Genomic DNA, 16499 nt, shown 5'->3' with positions numbered 1-16499 from the left:
AAGCTGTGGAGGAAACTCGCAGAACTAAAAATTGATCAGCGCTTATTGATTCTAATACAAAATCTATACTCTTCCAATGTCTGTCAAGTCAAACTTAACACCATAGGTCATCTTTCATCAGACATCCCAATCTCGAAAGGGGTAAAACAAGGATGTATTCTTGCCCCCTTTCTATTTAACTTATTCTTATCAGACTTGCCAGATCACCTTCAAAAAATAGAATCACATGCCCCTAAACTTAATCAGAAACCAGTTCCTCTCTTATTATACGCAGACGATGCAGTCCTACTATCATTAACAAGCTTGGGTCTGAAACGTCTTATATCTTCTCTGACCCTTTACTGCGAATGTAATAAACTCTCTATAAATTACGAGAAGACAAAAATTTTGGTCTTCTCAAATGGTTGGAAACTAGAGAAATGGAAAATAAGAGGGCAAGAAATCCAACAAGTAAAAATCTATAGGTATCTGGGAATCTTATTCCAGAGCAATCTAGGATGGGCAAGTCATCGCACAAATGCCATAAAACAGGCAAAGTGCACCTCATCAGCAGTTGCCCGTTTTTATTATCAGAAAGGTAATCAATTTATTCCTGCGGCCAATCAGATTTTTCAAACAAAAGTGCAAGCCCAGATATTCTATGGAATCCCGCTATGGATTCAAGCATATAACAGTGATTTAAATAAGATTCACTCCAGCTTTCTGAGACGTATTCTTGGACTCCCAGCTGCGATCAAATATGAAACAATGTGTGCAGAAATAGGCATACACACAATGGAATACTGGGCCTGGTCCACCTCAATAAAGTACTGGTTACGCTGCCATTTTCGCTGCTCTCCATCAAGCCTGCTCGCTGATCTGCTCAAAGACCCCTATAAATCAAGATGGTATCAGTACCTCGAAAAAAAGATTGAATCTTTAGGCATCGAGCTGGAGCCCCTGTATAATTCTAATGAGCAATACATTTTCCATAATATCCTAGCTAGACTAAAGGATGTGGAGAGACAAAATATTATGGCAGCTGTAAATAAAATTTGCTCCCCCATATTCTATGATTTAAATATCTTAGATAGCAGAGTCAATTACGTCACTAAATTAATAATCCCAGCCCAACGTAGGGCTTTTATGCTGGCCCGGTTGAATGTCTTTCCCTCAGCATTTGTCTGGGGAAGATATCAAAACATCCCTAGAAACAAGAGATTCTGCAGATGCTCTATGAATGTCCCGGACACTGTAGAGCATATTCTCTTTCATTGCCCATTGTACAGTACGCTCCGTCAACGCGTGCTGTCCCCTCTTTTGGGTGGTCTGGAACCCCAGCAAGGTGAATGTGCGGGATTCTGCCTATCCGACGTTGACCAAAGGGTAACGGCGGGGGTAGCCGAGTTTTTGGCGGCAGTCCTCCAAGGAGCAGGATAACAAGGAAAACCACTGATTTTATATGTATATATATATATATGATTGTAGCCAACTGCTGCCTTTTTATATATATTTCAAGGCTTTTACATGTTATTTTCCTTCTTACGGTTTTTATTTGCATAATGCCTAATAAAGGTTTGATTTCATTTCAACAGAAACTGAACAGTATCGTACCACCCCTCCATTTCCAGCAGGGGTCTAACTGGGCTTGCACTTAGCAGCATGCTCAACTGCCCAATGTTCAAAATAATAATAAAAAAATTAAAAGGGGAGAGTGAGGGACAGGAGATTGGGGCCTCACACAAAATACAATACTCCATCTTGAAAACATGTATCTTAAAACAAAATATTGGCACTAACATTGTCATTTTTCTGGCACAATGTTAAGATGTTCCTATAGTTGCAGGAATTTCATGGGATGTGAGGTGATGACAGGCCTGGTTAATTGGCTAGCCTAGTTTTGTTATTTTTCTGGGATGGTGGGTTTCTTAGTTAATTCTTACACTATTAACATGAATGTTCAGTATGGTTCTTTTTTAAAAAAGGAAAAGGGTTAGGATGGGATGGTTTTAAATATAGGCCTGGCTAACTGGTTAGCCTACTTTTGTTATTTTTTGGGGATGGTGGTTTTTTTAAAAAAATAATTCTTATGCTATGAACATTATCTGTATCATTTTTGTTCAGTATGGTACTTTTAAAAAGTTTTTAGGATGCCTTTAATCTTCTAAGAAAAGCAATTTAATAAACTAAACGTATCATAACAGAACTGCAGCATAAAAAGTTAGTTGAGTCAAAACAAAGGTTAAAAGGATTTTTTAAATGATTTTATTGACGAATTAATGAAATGAGTGAAAGACTGCAATGGTGACAATGGAGATATCAAATCGCAGGTTTATTAAACATAAAAAGCTAAAGAGAAAAACCTGAGGAGTTACATGCTAATAAACAGTGTGGTTAATATAAACTAAGAATCAAAACCAGACAAAATATGGCCTTGCATTTAGCATGCAAGTTTTTAAAACTGCAAAATGCTGAGTGAGGGAAGAAGTTGATGATTATGAGAATCACAAAATGCGGTGGAGGATTTAACCCTTTCCACCTTTGCTTTGGTCCCGAGGATAATCCATCTGAAGCTGCAACTTGCATTGGGAGGAAATTCCCCATTGGCACCACCAAGAGGGTGCAAAATTAAAGTAAAATTATTTGCAATATTATAGTGCTTCTTTTCTGTACTGGATTATAAAGCTATCATCTGCACAGTCAAACCAAAACACCTTGGTCCTTTGTTGAAGGGGAATGTGGGACAGCAGCCTGGGATGGAAACAGACTTCCAAAGACAATGTGCACAGAAATGATATCCGCTGCTCTTTGGGACTAACACCTGGACTCCTGAGTACCCAGGCAAAGCAAGGCAAGGCAAAGCAAAGCAAAGCACAGGCCAAGAACCATGTGTTTTAAGAGCACAGCTGGAGGGGAGCTGATGAATTTCCAATCCGGAAAAAGGGGAAAACTTCCTCCCCTTCAAAATCAATTGACTGGAAAATAAACAGGCGGGTCTTATCTTCAGCATCATAAAAAGCCACCGTTCCTGCTTCATAGTTCAAAGAAACTTGGATCTCTACTGGATCCTCTTCTGGCTCCAAAATAGTAGGAGGTGAAGTCAGAGCTTTGTACTGATCATAACTAAAGCCCACCGCCCAGATCCCTTCATCAGGTTCAAAATCAATTTCTCTATCCCTCTCCACAGACTCACTGGCTACGCCCACAGCCCAATGGTCAACATCCTCAACATCCACTGTCCAATAATGTTTCCCAGAGCTGAATCCCTGTGTTCCAAGCACACAGCGGGCGTATTCAAACCTCTTTGGGTTGTAGGGGTAGTCCTGGCGGACATCTCCCCACCGTACTGATTTTCCATCTGAAGACACGATATACCGGGGATGGGCTGTTTCCGGATCCAACACCACATTTTCTGAAAGAGAACAGGAAGCAGGGCAAGACAAACACTTAACAGAATCGGTTACTTCCGTAAGGTAGTGTACCGAGCTCGCAAATTGCACGCATTCTTTAGAAGGGGGAAATGCAGAACCAATTAGGCCAATTCATACAACCAAGGGACACAGGTGGCGCTGTGGGTTAAACCACAGAGCCTAGGACTTGCCGATCAGAAGGTCGGCAGTTCGAATCCCCACGACAGGGTGAGCTCCCGTTGCTCGGTCCCTGCTCCTGCCAACCTAGCATTTCAAAAGCACGTCAAAGTGCAAGTAGATAAATAGGTACTGCTCTGGCGGGAAGGTAAATGGCGTTTCCGTGCGCTACTGTGGTTCACCAGAAGCGGCTTAGTCATGCTGGCCACATGACCCGGAAGCTGTACGCCGGCTCCCTCGGCCAATAAAGTGAGATGAGCGCCACAACCCCAGAGTCGTCCACGACTGGACCTAATGGTCAAGGGTCCCTTTACATGCAACAAAATTTGCATGGCGAGAATACAGGGGCACATGCAGGGTGAGAGTTGAAAGCTTGGAGACTGCGTGTGCAGAAACAAAGACGGAATTTACATTCACTGCTTCACCCACGTCTGCCTCTGGCAGGGGAAAAACTAGGATTTATTTCACTAGGGTCAAAGGCTCAGTTTGACTGCAAGGTGGGTGTCTCAATGGTGCCCCTCTGAAGGCTTAATAACAGGAAAAAACCCTGTACCTATGGCTCTGTTTCTGGCACCACCCAGCATGGCCTGTGGTCCTTGGAAGGCTATCTTGAGAGACAGCCTTCTCTCAAGGCTGGATTGTTTTTGTACACAACAACAGCAGCAGCAAGGATGCTGACTGTCAAGGACTGGAAAGGAGATAAAATTCCATCAGAAGAGGAGCGGCAAGTAAAACTGCTTGAATAAATAGAACTAGCGAAAATGACGGAAAACATCAGGGATCGACCGACCCCAAAGTTTAAAAAGGAATGGGAGATTTATAGACAAGATTTAAAAGAACATTGTCCCCATATTAAAACTTTAGAATGCTTTGAATAACTCTGGGAACTGCGTAAGGGATATAATACAGGCTATGTTTGTTGAAAAATAAAGGAAAGGAACAAGGAAATAAAGAACCCACACCAAGGAGGTCGGAAGTCAATGGCTGAAATATTTTTGTGTTTCTACATTGTACTGTTTTATTTTATTTTTCTTATTTGTGAATTATGTGCTGTTTTATTTTATTGGGTTTCTGTGTGTGTGTGTGTGTGTGTGTGTGTGCGCAGTTTATAAACCAATAAAGATTATTTTTTTAAGGAAGGCTGTCTTGAAGAGAATGTGGCTCTTGAGCTGGAAAATGGTTAATGTAACCCTTTCCACAACACGATTTCCCCTGATCTAAGTCCCCCTTAAGCTATTTACTTGCTAGGGTGGTGGTGGTTTAGACTGGAGTGAGAGCGCAGGGACTAACTCGCTTCCTCCGCCCCTCAGCACTGCTGCCAGGGCCTCAGTTCAGTTTGATCTCCCCCTGCAGCAGCTTATATCTGAAGACAGAAACGTCAGGAGATCAAATGCTGGAACTCTCCAACATCTGGCCTGTTTTTGCTCTCCGGAACTAGCAGCTTACCTCTTATCCATTTTGATTTGACCGTGTTGGATTGAGAACAGTTGGGCTCAGGACAGTCTAGGAGGAGAAAAGAGAGCAAGGTAAAACGTCCATCATAAGGCTAACAGAAGGGACCTTGCAGCCTGTTTAACCACGCACCAATGAAGCATTGTTGTTAACTACAGTAATCATTCATAATAGTTATTGACTAATGCATGAATCATGTTCCTAAGGCTAACTGACAGAGGAACAACATCTGTGATATGATGAATGATTCTGTTAAAAGCAAGGGCAGCTGTAGTGGTAAGAATGACAAACAGGATGATTAAGTGAATTCTGGGTAGCCAGGAAGAGGAGATGGGGCACATGCCACACACTTTGGGTAGCAAAGGAGGAGGAGGAGTTTGGATTTGATATCCCGCTTTATCACTACCCAAAGGAGTCTCAAAGCAGCTAACATTCTCCTTTCCCTCCCTCCCTCACAGCGAACACTATGTGAGGTGAGTGGGGCTGAGAGACTTCAAAGAAGTGTGACTAGCCCAAGGTCACCCAGCAGCTGCATGTGGAGGAGCGGAGACGCGAACCCGGCTCCCCAGATTACGGGTCCACTGCTCTTAACCACTCCCCCCCCCCAATACTTAAGGTGCACAACTTGCATAATGGTGACTCGATAGCAATAGACAAGAATGGGGAACTGGCCAGATTGTTCTCTCCTCCATCCCATCACAAGCCAGATTTGACAATCCCGATGTCATAATGATGTCAGGTGACCCGCTCCCCCCACTTCATGGGTCTAACAGAGAGCTTTGCAAGGGGCTTCACTAGGCCAGACTCTCAGCTAATTACCAGGCCTTGCAAGATGCTCAGCAAAGCTCTCTGCAAGACCAAACTATCAGCTGATAGGTTTTTTTTCAAGAGTTCTTTGCACAGGGCTTCTCAGGCACTGCTGATTAGCTTACAAACCCCCTTTTGACTGAGCCTGGTCATTACCTGCCCTGGTACCTCGGGTTAAGTACTTAATTCGTTCTGGAGGTCCATTCTTAACCTGAAACTGTTCTTAACCTGAAGCACCACTTTAACTAATGGGGCCTCCTGCTGCCGCCACACCGCCGGAGCACGATTTCTGTTCTTATCCTGAAGCAAAGTTCTTAACCTGAAGCACTATCTCTGGGTTAGCAGAGTGTGTAACCTGAAGCGTATGTAACCTGAAGCGTCTGTAACCCGAGGTACTGTTAGTATCTTGGCTCACAGGCAGAGGTACCTGGCCTCCCCCGAGGCAATTGAGCGAGATACTGTGGTTTACCATCCGTCTGCAACTGCCGGCAGTCTAGGTAAACAAACCCGGCGATTCTTCTCATTAGACGTGAGATAGAACACACCCTCTGCTTCTCTCTCCCTCCCTGCATTCTCCCAGGGAGGAGAAATGAGACAGACAGGAGTCCTTTTTACATGTTTATTCCTGTCACTCATCAGTACATAGAAATGCGACCGTTCCCTTCAGACTCCATCAGAAGAGACTCAACTCCTCCCCTGTACTTCCAGCACAGGTCAGATGACACTCTGAGCTAACATCCGGTGCTCAGTACAGAGAATAGGCTCCACCTTTCCTCCAACAGTACATCTGCAAACCACAACATCCTGTTTTGCATTCCAGCCATCTGGAGCTGGCTTTTGCCTTGGTGCTTTTTCCTGACAGGTACCACTGTAGTTCTATCTATAATCAGAGTGGTCCAAGGTCGCTTAGTGGGTCTTATGCCTGAATGGAGACTCGACACTAGTCGTCCCAGGTCTTAGTCAGACCTTTTATCTAACCCATGAAACCACACTAGCACAAAGCCACTCACTTTTTCTAATAATGAGCATCATGGGGGAAAATCTATGGCTGCTGGCATCACCCTGCTACGCTTCTCTTAAAGGTACAATGCTGGTGACAGTGCTGCACCATGTTTCCTCCCTGCAATCCGATTTAGGGTTCTCTTTTACAAACCTCTGACTCTCCTCAGAGAACTCGTCAAAGATGCGCTTTCTTGAGAGAATTTCCTCAGCCTTTCCTTCATGTCTGCAGAAGCAGGAGTAGCTGGAAACTGAAATTTCTCTGTCTCGCATCTGGTGGGAGAAAGCGAGATAGTCAAAGGACCACCCTCAATCTAGTTGTACAGTCCCTTATTTTAACTGCCACCTTTTTTGATTCACAAAGGCTCACTTGCAGCTTCATCCACCACTTGATAGCATAGGAGTGCTATGATGGTAAAAAGTTCAATTTCGGCCTCATAGTTAATGGCACAACGGTGAATGCTGACGTGTAGGAGCCTTATAGCCGTGCCCCCTCCAGCAAGCTTTTGAGTTCTCCAGAAATCTCTGGCCATTTCTAGATTACCTGCTTATTGAGCATACATACATGCCGATTTGCTTCAAAGGAGATTGGATGACATTGGTTGAGCATTCATCCTGATTCATTTACTAGTGAAGTCAAAGCAAGCATCACCCTATCACAATAAAATAAGAGGGTGATGTATTCCCATTATAGGGGAGTGGGACTGAGGGCAGGAAGGCCCTTAATGAAACCCAAAAGCCCTGCCTCACTGACTCACCATTTTAGCCCAATGATGGTTCCATGTAGCCTTAAAACAGTAGCTAAGAGGCCATTAAAAGGGTAGTTGGGGAGGGGAGAGGGGGCCCCAAGTAAGTCAAGCATCGTTATAAAGCAAAAGCAGAAGGCAGATACCTGTTCAGTATGCTTCCAATACCCTAGAAGTGAAAAGAGCAAAGACAATTTAGCTATATTTTGCACACGGTGTAATTTCAATTTAATGGGCGACATCCAATGTTAATAATAACATTACCCATTTTGGGGGGCAAAAAAAATGAGAGGCACAAATACAAGATGGGTGACACCTGGCTTGAGAGCAGTACATGTGAAAAGGATCTAGGAGTCTTGGTTGACCACAAACTTGACATGAGCCAACAGTGTGATGCAGCAGCTAAAAAAGCCAATGCAATTCTGGGCTGCATCAATAGGAGTATAGCATCTAGATCAAGGGAAGTAATAGTGCCACTGTATTCTGCTCTGGTCAGACCTCACCTGGAGTACTGTGTCCAGTTCTGGGCACCACAATTCAAGAAGGACACTGACAAACTGGAATGTGTCCAGAGGAGAGCAACCAAAATGGTCAAAGGCCTGGAAACGATGCCTTATGAGGAACGGCTAAGGGAGCTGGGCATGTTTAGCCTGGAGAAGAGGAGGTTAAGGGGTGATATGATAGGTTGTTTTCTGCTGCTCCAGAGAAGCGGACACGGAGCAATGGATCCAAACTACAAGAAAGAAGATTCCACCTAAACATTAGGAAGAACTTCCTGACAGTAAGAGCTGTTCGACAGTGGAATTTGCTGCCAAGGAGTGTGGTGGAGTCTCCTTCTTTGGAGGTCTTTAAGCAGAGGCTTGACAACCATATGTCAGGAGTGCTCTGATGGTGTTTCCTGCTTGGCAGGGGGTTGGACTCGATGGCCCTTGTGGTCTCTTCCAACTCTATGATTCTATGATTCTAATACTCAAAGCTATTGGTTTCAATGGGTCTGCTCAGAGTATGACTTTGCTGGATGCCAACAAATTATCATTATCATCATCATCATTTCTCTCTCTCTTTATATATATATATATATTAGAACTATTGTTTCTCTCTTTGCTATGTTTCAATGCCCTTTTATTGATTTTACACTGCTTCGTGCTGCTTTGTATTAACTTCTGTGCTAGGCTGCTACTGCCTCAATTGTTTTATCCAATTATATTTGTTTTTAATTGATTTTAAGTTGTGAACTGTGTAGAATGTAGAGTCATACCTCGGGTTACAGACGCTTCAGGTTGCGTGTTTTTGGGTTGCGCACCGCACCGAACCCGGAAGTACCGGAACGGGTTACTTCTGGGTTTTGGAGCTTTGCGCATGTGCAGAAGCGCCAAATCGTGACCCACGCGTGCGCAGACGCGGCGCTGCGGGTTGCAAATGTGCCTCCCGCACAGATCACATTCGCAACCCGAGCGTCCACTGTAGTTAATTGGGTGGTATGTAGTTACAAAAAAATGGATGACCAAAGCAGTTTTGAGCCTCTTTCCCACTGTTGCTGTGCCTGTGCGAAAGACAAAAATGTTCTTGTTATCAGATTTCTTCAACCCACTGATTGTCGTGCAGGAAGGTGGATTTACAATTGTACTTCATCCTACTCCTGTTACGGTTCTTTCGTCACCTTCTAACAGATGTCTTCCATGAAGCTGTTTTAATCCTCCAGATATCATTATGTTTCTTAGAGGGCTACACATTTGACAATGGCATTTTTCACATCCTCGTCTCTCCCCCTTGCACAGAAATGTCTCTTTGGCCACTCACGAAAGGGTGAGGCTTCCTTGCCTGCTTCCTGCTAATTTTGCACAACGGTGAGGAAGGATCCATTGCACGGCCATTTCCTTAATTGTCTCTGCCCTCCTCCCTTTCCTAGGGTCAGGAGAAAGCTGGGTCAATTTCACCAGCGTACTTGGATCTCCAATTGTAAACTTATCCCACGTGACTTCACAATGAAGAACTGTGGTCACAAGCACACTATACATTAAGGCACACGGCTTCAACCAAAGAATCCTGGAAACTAAGCTAGTTTTTCCCCTATGACATATCTAGCTAAACTCAAAGTCCCTAAGCACCAGAGGGCCTTTGACTGATGTCATGGCCTCCCCTCAGCTGTCCTTGAAGGCGGATACAGGAAGATTGCTTATCTGGAGAGGCAGTGCCCTGTGACTGTGGACAAACAGAAACAACAGAGCATGTGCTTCTCCAGTGTCTTTATTATAGACATTCATACTAGCCTCATCTTACCAACGCTGCATAAGTACCCAGGGCACACAGGACAATCTATACCTCCCTACTTTCAGGTACCAACCCTGCTACAACATACGTTGCCAGATTCTGCACGGCAGCGCTCAAAATTTGTTGGATGACCTGTGCCACAAACTAGATACAGTGGTGCCCCGCAAGACGAATGCCTCGCAAGACGGAAAACTCGCTAGACGAAAGAGTTTTCCATTTTGGAGGTGCTTCGCAAAACGAATTTCCTATGGGCTTGCTTCGCAAGACGACAATGTCTTGCGAGTTCCTGCTGGGTTTTTTTTCTCCCCCCCCTTTTTCTAAGCCGCTAAGCCGCTTATCAGCTGATCCGATCAGCAGATAAGCCGCTAAAAGCCGCTAATAGCGCTAATCCGTTAATGGGCTTGCTTCGCAAGATGAAAAAACCGCTAGACGAAGAGAATCACAGAACGGATTCTTTTCATCTTGCGAGGCACCACTGTATAATGGGCACTCTTATTAAGAGTGCTCTGTAGACTGATAGGTATAGACTCACACTCTTGTCTAATGTTCCTAACCCTTCTTTTAGATTTTCTTAGCTTCTTTTGGATTCTTATAGACTTTTAAAATATATTTTCTGCTTTAACTCATTTTAGTTTTGGGTTTTTTAAAGGTTTTGAACAATTGTATCCCACCCTCCTTATGCTGGCCTACAACTGTAATAAAGATTTGTTGTTGTTGTAAGCTAGTTTATGGTGCTTGAGACTGTAACTCTGCTACAGTTCCTAGGACTATTTAGATAGAGTCATGCACTTTCAAATGCATTGTATGGATGTGACCACAGAAAGGGAGAGGGGTGGCTGGTTCCCCAAACTAACACTCCACTGGGATTCAGAGTCTGCGTATTGCCTGATATGCAGGCTACTATGAGTTCTCTCATAAACACATGAAACAACTAAAGCAAAATCTATATAATATGAAAAATTATTTAACTCTACTAACAGAGAATATTCATTTTTCTCACATGTGCGTGAGAAGTTCTTTAGGTTTGATTGTTTTCTAATACCATCTTTCTTCCAACATATACTTATCCCCCGTATGACTTCTTTGATGGACTGTGAAATTGGCTCTCTCACTGAACATCTTTCCACATTCTCAGCACTGTTGTGGCTTCTCCCATGGATGAATTCTTAGATTGGAAGTGAGATCGGGGCTCAGAATGAAGCTTTTTCTACATTCCAACTAGTGATACGGTTTCTCCCCTGTACTAATTTTTTGATGGAAAGTGAGACTCATCTTGGAATTGAAGCTCTTTCCACATTCTAAGGATTTAAAATGGTTCCTCCCTACTATGAGTTCTTTCATGTGAAGTGAGACTTCTCTTATGAGTGAAGCTGTTTCCACATTCTAAGCAAGGATATGGTTTCTCCCCTGTATGGATTCTTTGATGGGAAAGATTAGAACTGCTGAATTTACATGGTTCAGCGTTCCATCAATTACCTCATTCATTTCAGTCTGCTTTACATACCTGGATTTGCATTCTATGTTTGTATATAAAGGGTAGGAATAAAGTGATAATTACAAAATAACTTGACAGTCACATGTCCACTAGCTTCTTTTGCCTCAAAAAACATGGGATTCAATCCAACGCTATAGTCGTTCTACCCTTTGCCGTTTTTCAAGAGACTTGGGACTTTGAAAGTGGTTGCAACTCCAACTCATTCTGAGAATGATGAGGGATGCATACTCAATGAGAACAACTTACTTGCAAAAAAATCAACCATCGGTGGCCATTTTTCTTATTAAACCATTGCTTATCACACATGCAGAGAGCTGCTGGCCAGCTGCCTCTGCCAACCAATTTGTGCTGGCTATGAATCAATATTGGATTAGAATAAAGGTAAAGGTAAAGGTACCCCTGCCCGAACGGGCCAGTCTTGACAGACTCTGGGGTTTGTGCGCCCATCTCACATTTATTGGCCGGGGGCCAGCGCTGTCCGGGGACACTTCCGGGTCACGTGGCCAGCGTGACAACGCTGCTCTGGCGAGCCAGAGCCGCACACGGAACGCCGTTTACCTTCCCGCTGGTAAGCGGTACCTATTTATCTACTTGCCCCCGGGGGTGCTTTCGAACTGCTAGGTGGGCAGGCGCTGGGACCGAGCAGCGGGAGCGCACCCCGCCGCGGGGATTCGAACCGCCGACCTTTCGATCCGCAAGCCCTAGGCGTTGAGGCTTTAGCCCACAGCGCCACCCGCGTCCCAAAAATCTTTTGCCGATTGGCCACCCTTACCTGCCATCTCACCAATCAAGTCACCGATGCAGGATATTTCTGTCATGAATACATTCTGGTTCAGAATACTAGACCTACCTCCAAGAATTCATCTGGTGATTGAGTGCCCTTCTTTTCTATATCACCAATCAGATCGTTGATGTAGGATATTTCATCCTCAAATTTGTTTGCATAATCATTTCTTCTCTTCTCAATCTCCCTTTTTATGTCTTCCAACCTGGCCAGCTGGCGTTGCTCTTGTTCCTCCAAAAACTGCCGCTGTTGTTGGAATTCAGACACAATCTGCCCCCTCTTGGCTTCTGCCTCTTTCTACAATGGAGAGATACAGATGACAATGGGATGTTCTAATAGATTGCCCAATCCAGATCCTAATAATATCACATTGGAATATATATCATATACTCAGTGGGGGCTTTTCCTAGAAAAATAGGTGCTGGTACTCACCGTGAAATTGTTATAGCAAGTGTCACACTTTTTAACAACAACAAAAAGATGTGCCGGTACTGCGTAGCCCCTGGAAAAAAGCACTGCACGTAATTGGAATTAAATTGATTAACGTCTCTTTCAGGTGTTCACATCAAATGTTAAGAAAACATATGAGGGTGTTAAATGAACACACCAGCCATTCACTGAACAGAAACTAAAATGGGATACAGGATAACATTAAAATATTTCAACTCCTGTGACTGTATTTTTAAAACTGTTTTCATTCATGAATTTTAAATTGTTTTAAACCAACCTGGGGCCTGCTGGTGAAGAGTAAAAAAAAAAAAAAAAGTCGTTATCATCACATGGTACAGAAAGGTTATTAATACAGGCACCATGCAAACCTATTCCACAAATTGGGGGCCACCAGCAAAAAAACCCTTTCTCTGTTGCCCTCCATGCTTCAGAATGAGGGGGCATTTGGGAAAGTTGGTTTCAGTGCCAAACCCAGGCCTAAAGAGAAATGGATCCAGAAAATCTGTTTCACCCATAAATCTTGACTTGAAAGCAGCCTCAAACATATTCCAACTTCATGATCACAACAATATCAAGGCACTTATCTAGTCCTTTCCCCTTCCTAGATACTACAGTAATGTAAAATATAACATAGGTCAGGAGAATGTGGATCCTTATCAAATCACACTCCCAATGTACACAGATCCTTGCTCTCAAATGATAACGTTGCCAGTGGTGATCAGCTCACTGTAGACAGGCCTTAAAAGGAGGAGCTATGCACATGGGTAGGCAAACTAAGGCCTGGGGGCCGGATCCACCCCAATCGCCTTCTAAATCCAGCCCATGGACGGTCCGGGAATCAGCGTGCTTTTACATGAGTAGAATGTGTCCTTTTATTTCAAATGCATCTCTGGGTTATTTGTGGGGCATAGGAATTCATTCATTCCACCCCCCAAAAAAAGATATAGTCCAGCCCACCACATGGTCTGAGAGACACTAGACCAGCCCACGGCTGAAAAAGTTTGCTGACCCCTGAGTTATGCCAGTTCTTACCAATAGGTCCTGGCACGGCTTCTCACCATTTGATTTAACCGACAGAATCTTGCTTCTTTCTTTTTTCAGTTCCTTTAGATGTCCAAGTAGCACACCCTAAGGACAGACAATGGGTGATATGGAAGATTTAAAGTTTCTGCAGACAGAGAATGTTTTATTTACAACAAGCAGCAGACTTGAAAATGTTTATAGGATGGGATAGGGGGAGCCTGCAGCTGACCAGAAGTTGTTGGGCTCTCAACTTCCATCAGCTGCTACAGTGGCACAGCTTGGCACAGGTCCCAGGAAAGCACGCCCACTGTTGTAAACAAAAATTGCCCTTTTCCCTTATGGGGTATCCAAGAGCCCGTATAGAGTCCTTACATAGGTTCCCTATTGGTAGGAGAGAATAACAGAGGTCAACCAGAGAATATTGAGAAGCAAAGCAGCTAGTAAGCCTGATCTTTATTAATTGTTGCAACAGGGCGCACCCTGTAGATTTCCCACCCTGTAGATGAAGACCACCCCCAGAAACATCATACCTACATCACAGAAGGGGTGTAACCTTAGACCACCCCTCAGATACATCACACCTACATCACAGAAAAGGCAGTCTAAAACAGAAATTTTGAATGTTATTTTTCTCCTGTCGTTTATCTCATGTCTGGCAGGTTACTTGATTGGATTTCCTGGAGAGCCTGGCTAGTCTTTTCTAATGATACAATACTTAGTTCCTGGACCAAGTCACAGGCTCACACCCTATTCAAACACAGACATACCCTTAAGACAGGATTTGTGAAGGAAAAGACAATGGGGAGGCTTTTCCATTTTCCTTTGACCTTGCAGAGAAAACATTTGGTCAGTTTGGGACAGTTTGGGAATCAAAATGGTTCCAGGTCGGTCTTCCTGTGTTGATTTATGTATGTGCTTGGTTGGTACACTTATGAACATTGCCATATGTCTAAGACCATAAAATTCCTATCACAGGATCCACCCAGGCTCTTTTACAGAATCTGGATTTTTTTTTCCATTATTAAAAAAAAAGCACTTCATGTGGCAACCTGTGAAAAAAATCCAAAAAACAAAAAGGCAACCATTTCACTATAAATGTTATGCGCAAGGAAGACCCCGAGACAGAAACAGCTGTGGCTGCTTAAGACAGGAATTGCCAACCTTTGGGGGCCAATGGACACCTTGGAATTTTGAGGGGAAATTCCTGTAAACCCGTCACAAAATGGCTGCCACACTTGAAAGAGGCTGGCCCACAAAATGGTGCGGTGAGGCTGCCCATTATTGAGGGCGAAGGGTGGGTCTCTGGAAGTATCAAATACAGTGGTGCCCCGCAAGACGAATGCCTCGCAATACAAAAAACTCGCTAGACTAAAGTTTTTTCCGTTCGCGATTTGCCTCGCAAGACAAATTTCCCCTATGGGCTTGCTTCGCAAGACGAAAACGTCTCGTGACTTTTTTTCTTTGACTAAAAACAAAGACATGTTTTGTTTATAAAGTTAATTTATTTTCCCTTAAATTTATGAACTGCTCTTTACAGTATGTGTGACTTTAAAGAGCAGTTAATAAACTGTTATTGTACCAAATTTGGCTTTGTTTGGACTTTTTTTGACCATAGGAACGCATTAATTGATTTTCAATGCATTCCTATGGGATTTCGTGCTTCGCAAGACGAAAAATTCGCTAGACGACAAAAATTGCGGAACGAATTAATTTCGTCTTGCGGGGCACCACTGTATCAACCTTTGCAGAGAGCTCTGTGAACCGCTATCACGCTTCAAACAGAATTGGCACAATGTGGTTTGAAACTAACCCTGATTGTAGATTTAAAACACCAGCTCTGAAAAGGGGAGGAGAAATATACCAAGTGAGGCGTTCACCTTCTATATCTGGGGAGGCTACTCACCTGTGACCCTCAAGGTGCTGCTACGCTACAACTCCCATCACCCTTGCCTGGGTTTAATGGGAGCTGGGCTCAAAACACCTGGAGGACCACAAGTTCCCTGTCCCTGTTCTATATCGTGGTTAGATTACAGATATCACAACTGCACCGGGCATACACACATGCAATTGCATTCTTTGCTAAAATGCACCGTCATTACCTTGTAATCGGCAGCAGCTCTTTCTGGGGAAATAACACGGTGGTTTCTGTGAGCCTTGGATCTCTCGCAGAACATGCAAATAAGGGCATTTTCTGTTGTGCAGAAGAGACTCAGAGGCTTCTTGTGCTCCCTGCACATTTTCTCCCTTCCTGGACTTTGCTCCAGCTGCAGACGGAGCTGCTTAGCCGCTTCCACCATGTTCGCCAGGCGCCGGTTGGGCTTCAGGCTTTGCAAGGAAGCTGTTCTTCTGCAATCCGGGCAGCAAATGGAAGCTCCCGATCTTTTCCAATACTTCGTGATGCAGGCTCGGCAAAAGTCGTGCTGGCACTCCGTGATCATGACTGGATCCTTGAAGTAATCCAAACAAATGGAACAAGTGACTTCGTCCTGAAGGTGTTTTGCTGGATCTGCGGTAGCCATGATCGCCCAAGAAGCAGCAGCAGCAGCTGTTTTCCGAGAGCTGGAGAAGAATAGGCAAGCTCAGTTTCGCTTTCGTGTTCCTGCAATCGGGCGTTTCGTTTCTTCCCAGGCAGAAAGCCTGGGAGAAGAGGAAGGAGTACTTCTATGTTGAGGCACTGACGCGGGAAATGGTGGATAGCCTCTTGCTACTTTTGACCCTAGTTAGTAGATTACTAATTAACTCAAAAGTATGAAATCGCTTTATTGGGTCACAGCTGCTGGCCAGGTTTCATTCAATATCCAGCCCTCATTGTGGTGGTGGTGAAGAGTTGCTTAGCAGCTTCGTTATACATCTTTAAGGCAAACACATTCCCCTTCTCCCAGGCCTTTCAAACTTTGTGTTTGCTA

General features: G+C 44.0%; 1 protein-coding gene across 1 annotated transcript; it reads right to left on the bottom strand.

Annotated features, from left to right (window-relative positions):
* Positions 1-2221: 2221 nt before the first annotated feature.
* On the bottom strand, positions 2222-16384 carry LOC309524941 (E3 ubiquitin-protein ligase TRIM39-like). Its single transcript, XM_082210200.1, has 7 exons — positions 15693-16384; positions 13603-13698; positions 12187-12417; positions 7717-7739; positions 6979-7097; positions 5013-5069; positions 2222-3391 (listed from the first exon to the last, which is right to left on the bottom strand). The coding sequence occupies exons 1-7, from the start codon at positions 16110-16112 to the stop codon at positions 2874-2876; spliced, it is 1464 nt and encodes a 487-aa protein (XP_082066326.1). The 5' UTR covers positions 16113-16384; the 3' UTR covers positions 2222-2873.
* Between the last annotated feature and the right edge of the window lie 115 nt (positions 16385-16499).

The sequence above is a fragment of the Podarcis vaucheri genome (assembly GCF_965113315.1).
Source record: "Podarcis vaucheri genome assembly, chromosome: 2".
Taxonomy (NCBI): Eukaryota; Metazoa; Chordata; class Lepidosauria; order Squamata; family Lacertidae; genus Podarcis; species Podarcis vaucheri.
This window is presented reverse-complemented; position numbering and strand designations above follow the sequence as displayed.

What these genes read in the sequence shown, in the direction of transcription:
- LOC309524941 (XM_082210200.1), bottom strand. Translation starts at nt 16,112, where the DNA reads ATGGCTACCGCAGATCCAGCAAAACACCTTCAGGACGAAGTCACTTGT. An exon ending in CACCAGATGAATTCTTGGAG is followed by an intron (nt 7,740 to 12,186) that starts GTAGGTCTAGTA and finishes TTTCACTTCTAG; the next exon opens with GGTATTGGAAGCATACTGAA. An exon ending in TTCTCTGAGGAGAGTCAGAG is followed by an intron (nt 5,070 to 6,978) that starts GTTTGTAAAAGA and finishes TTCTCCTCCTAG; the next exon opens with ACTGTCCTGAGCCCAACTGT.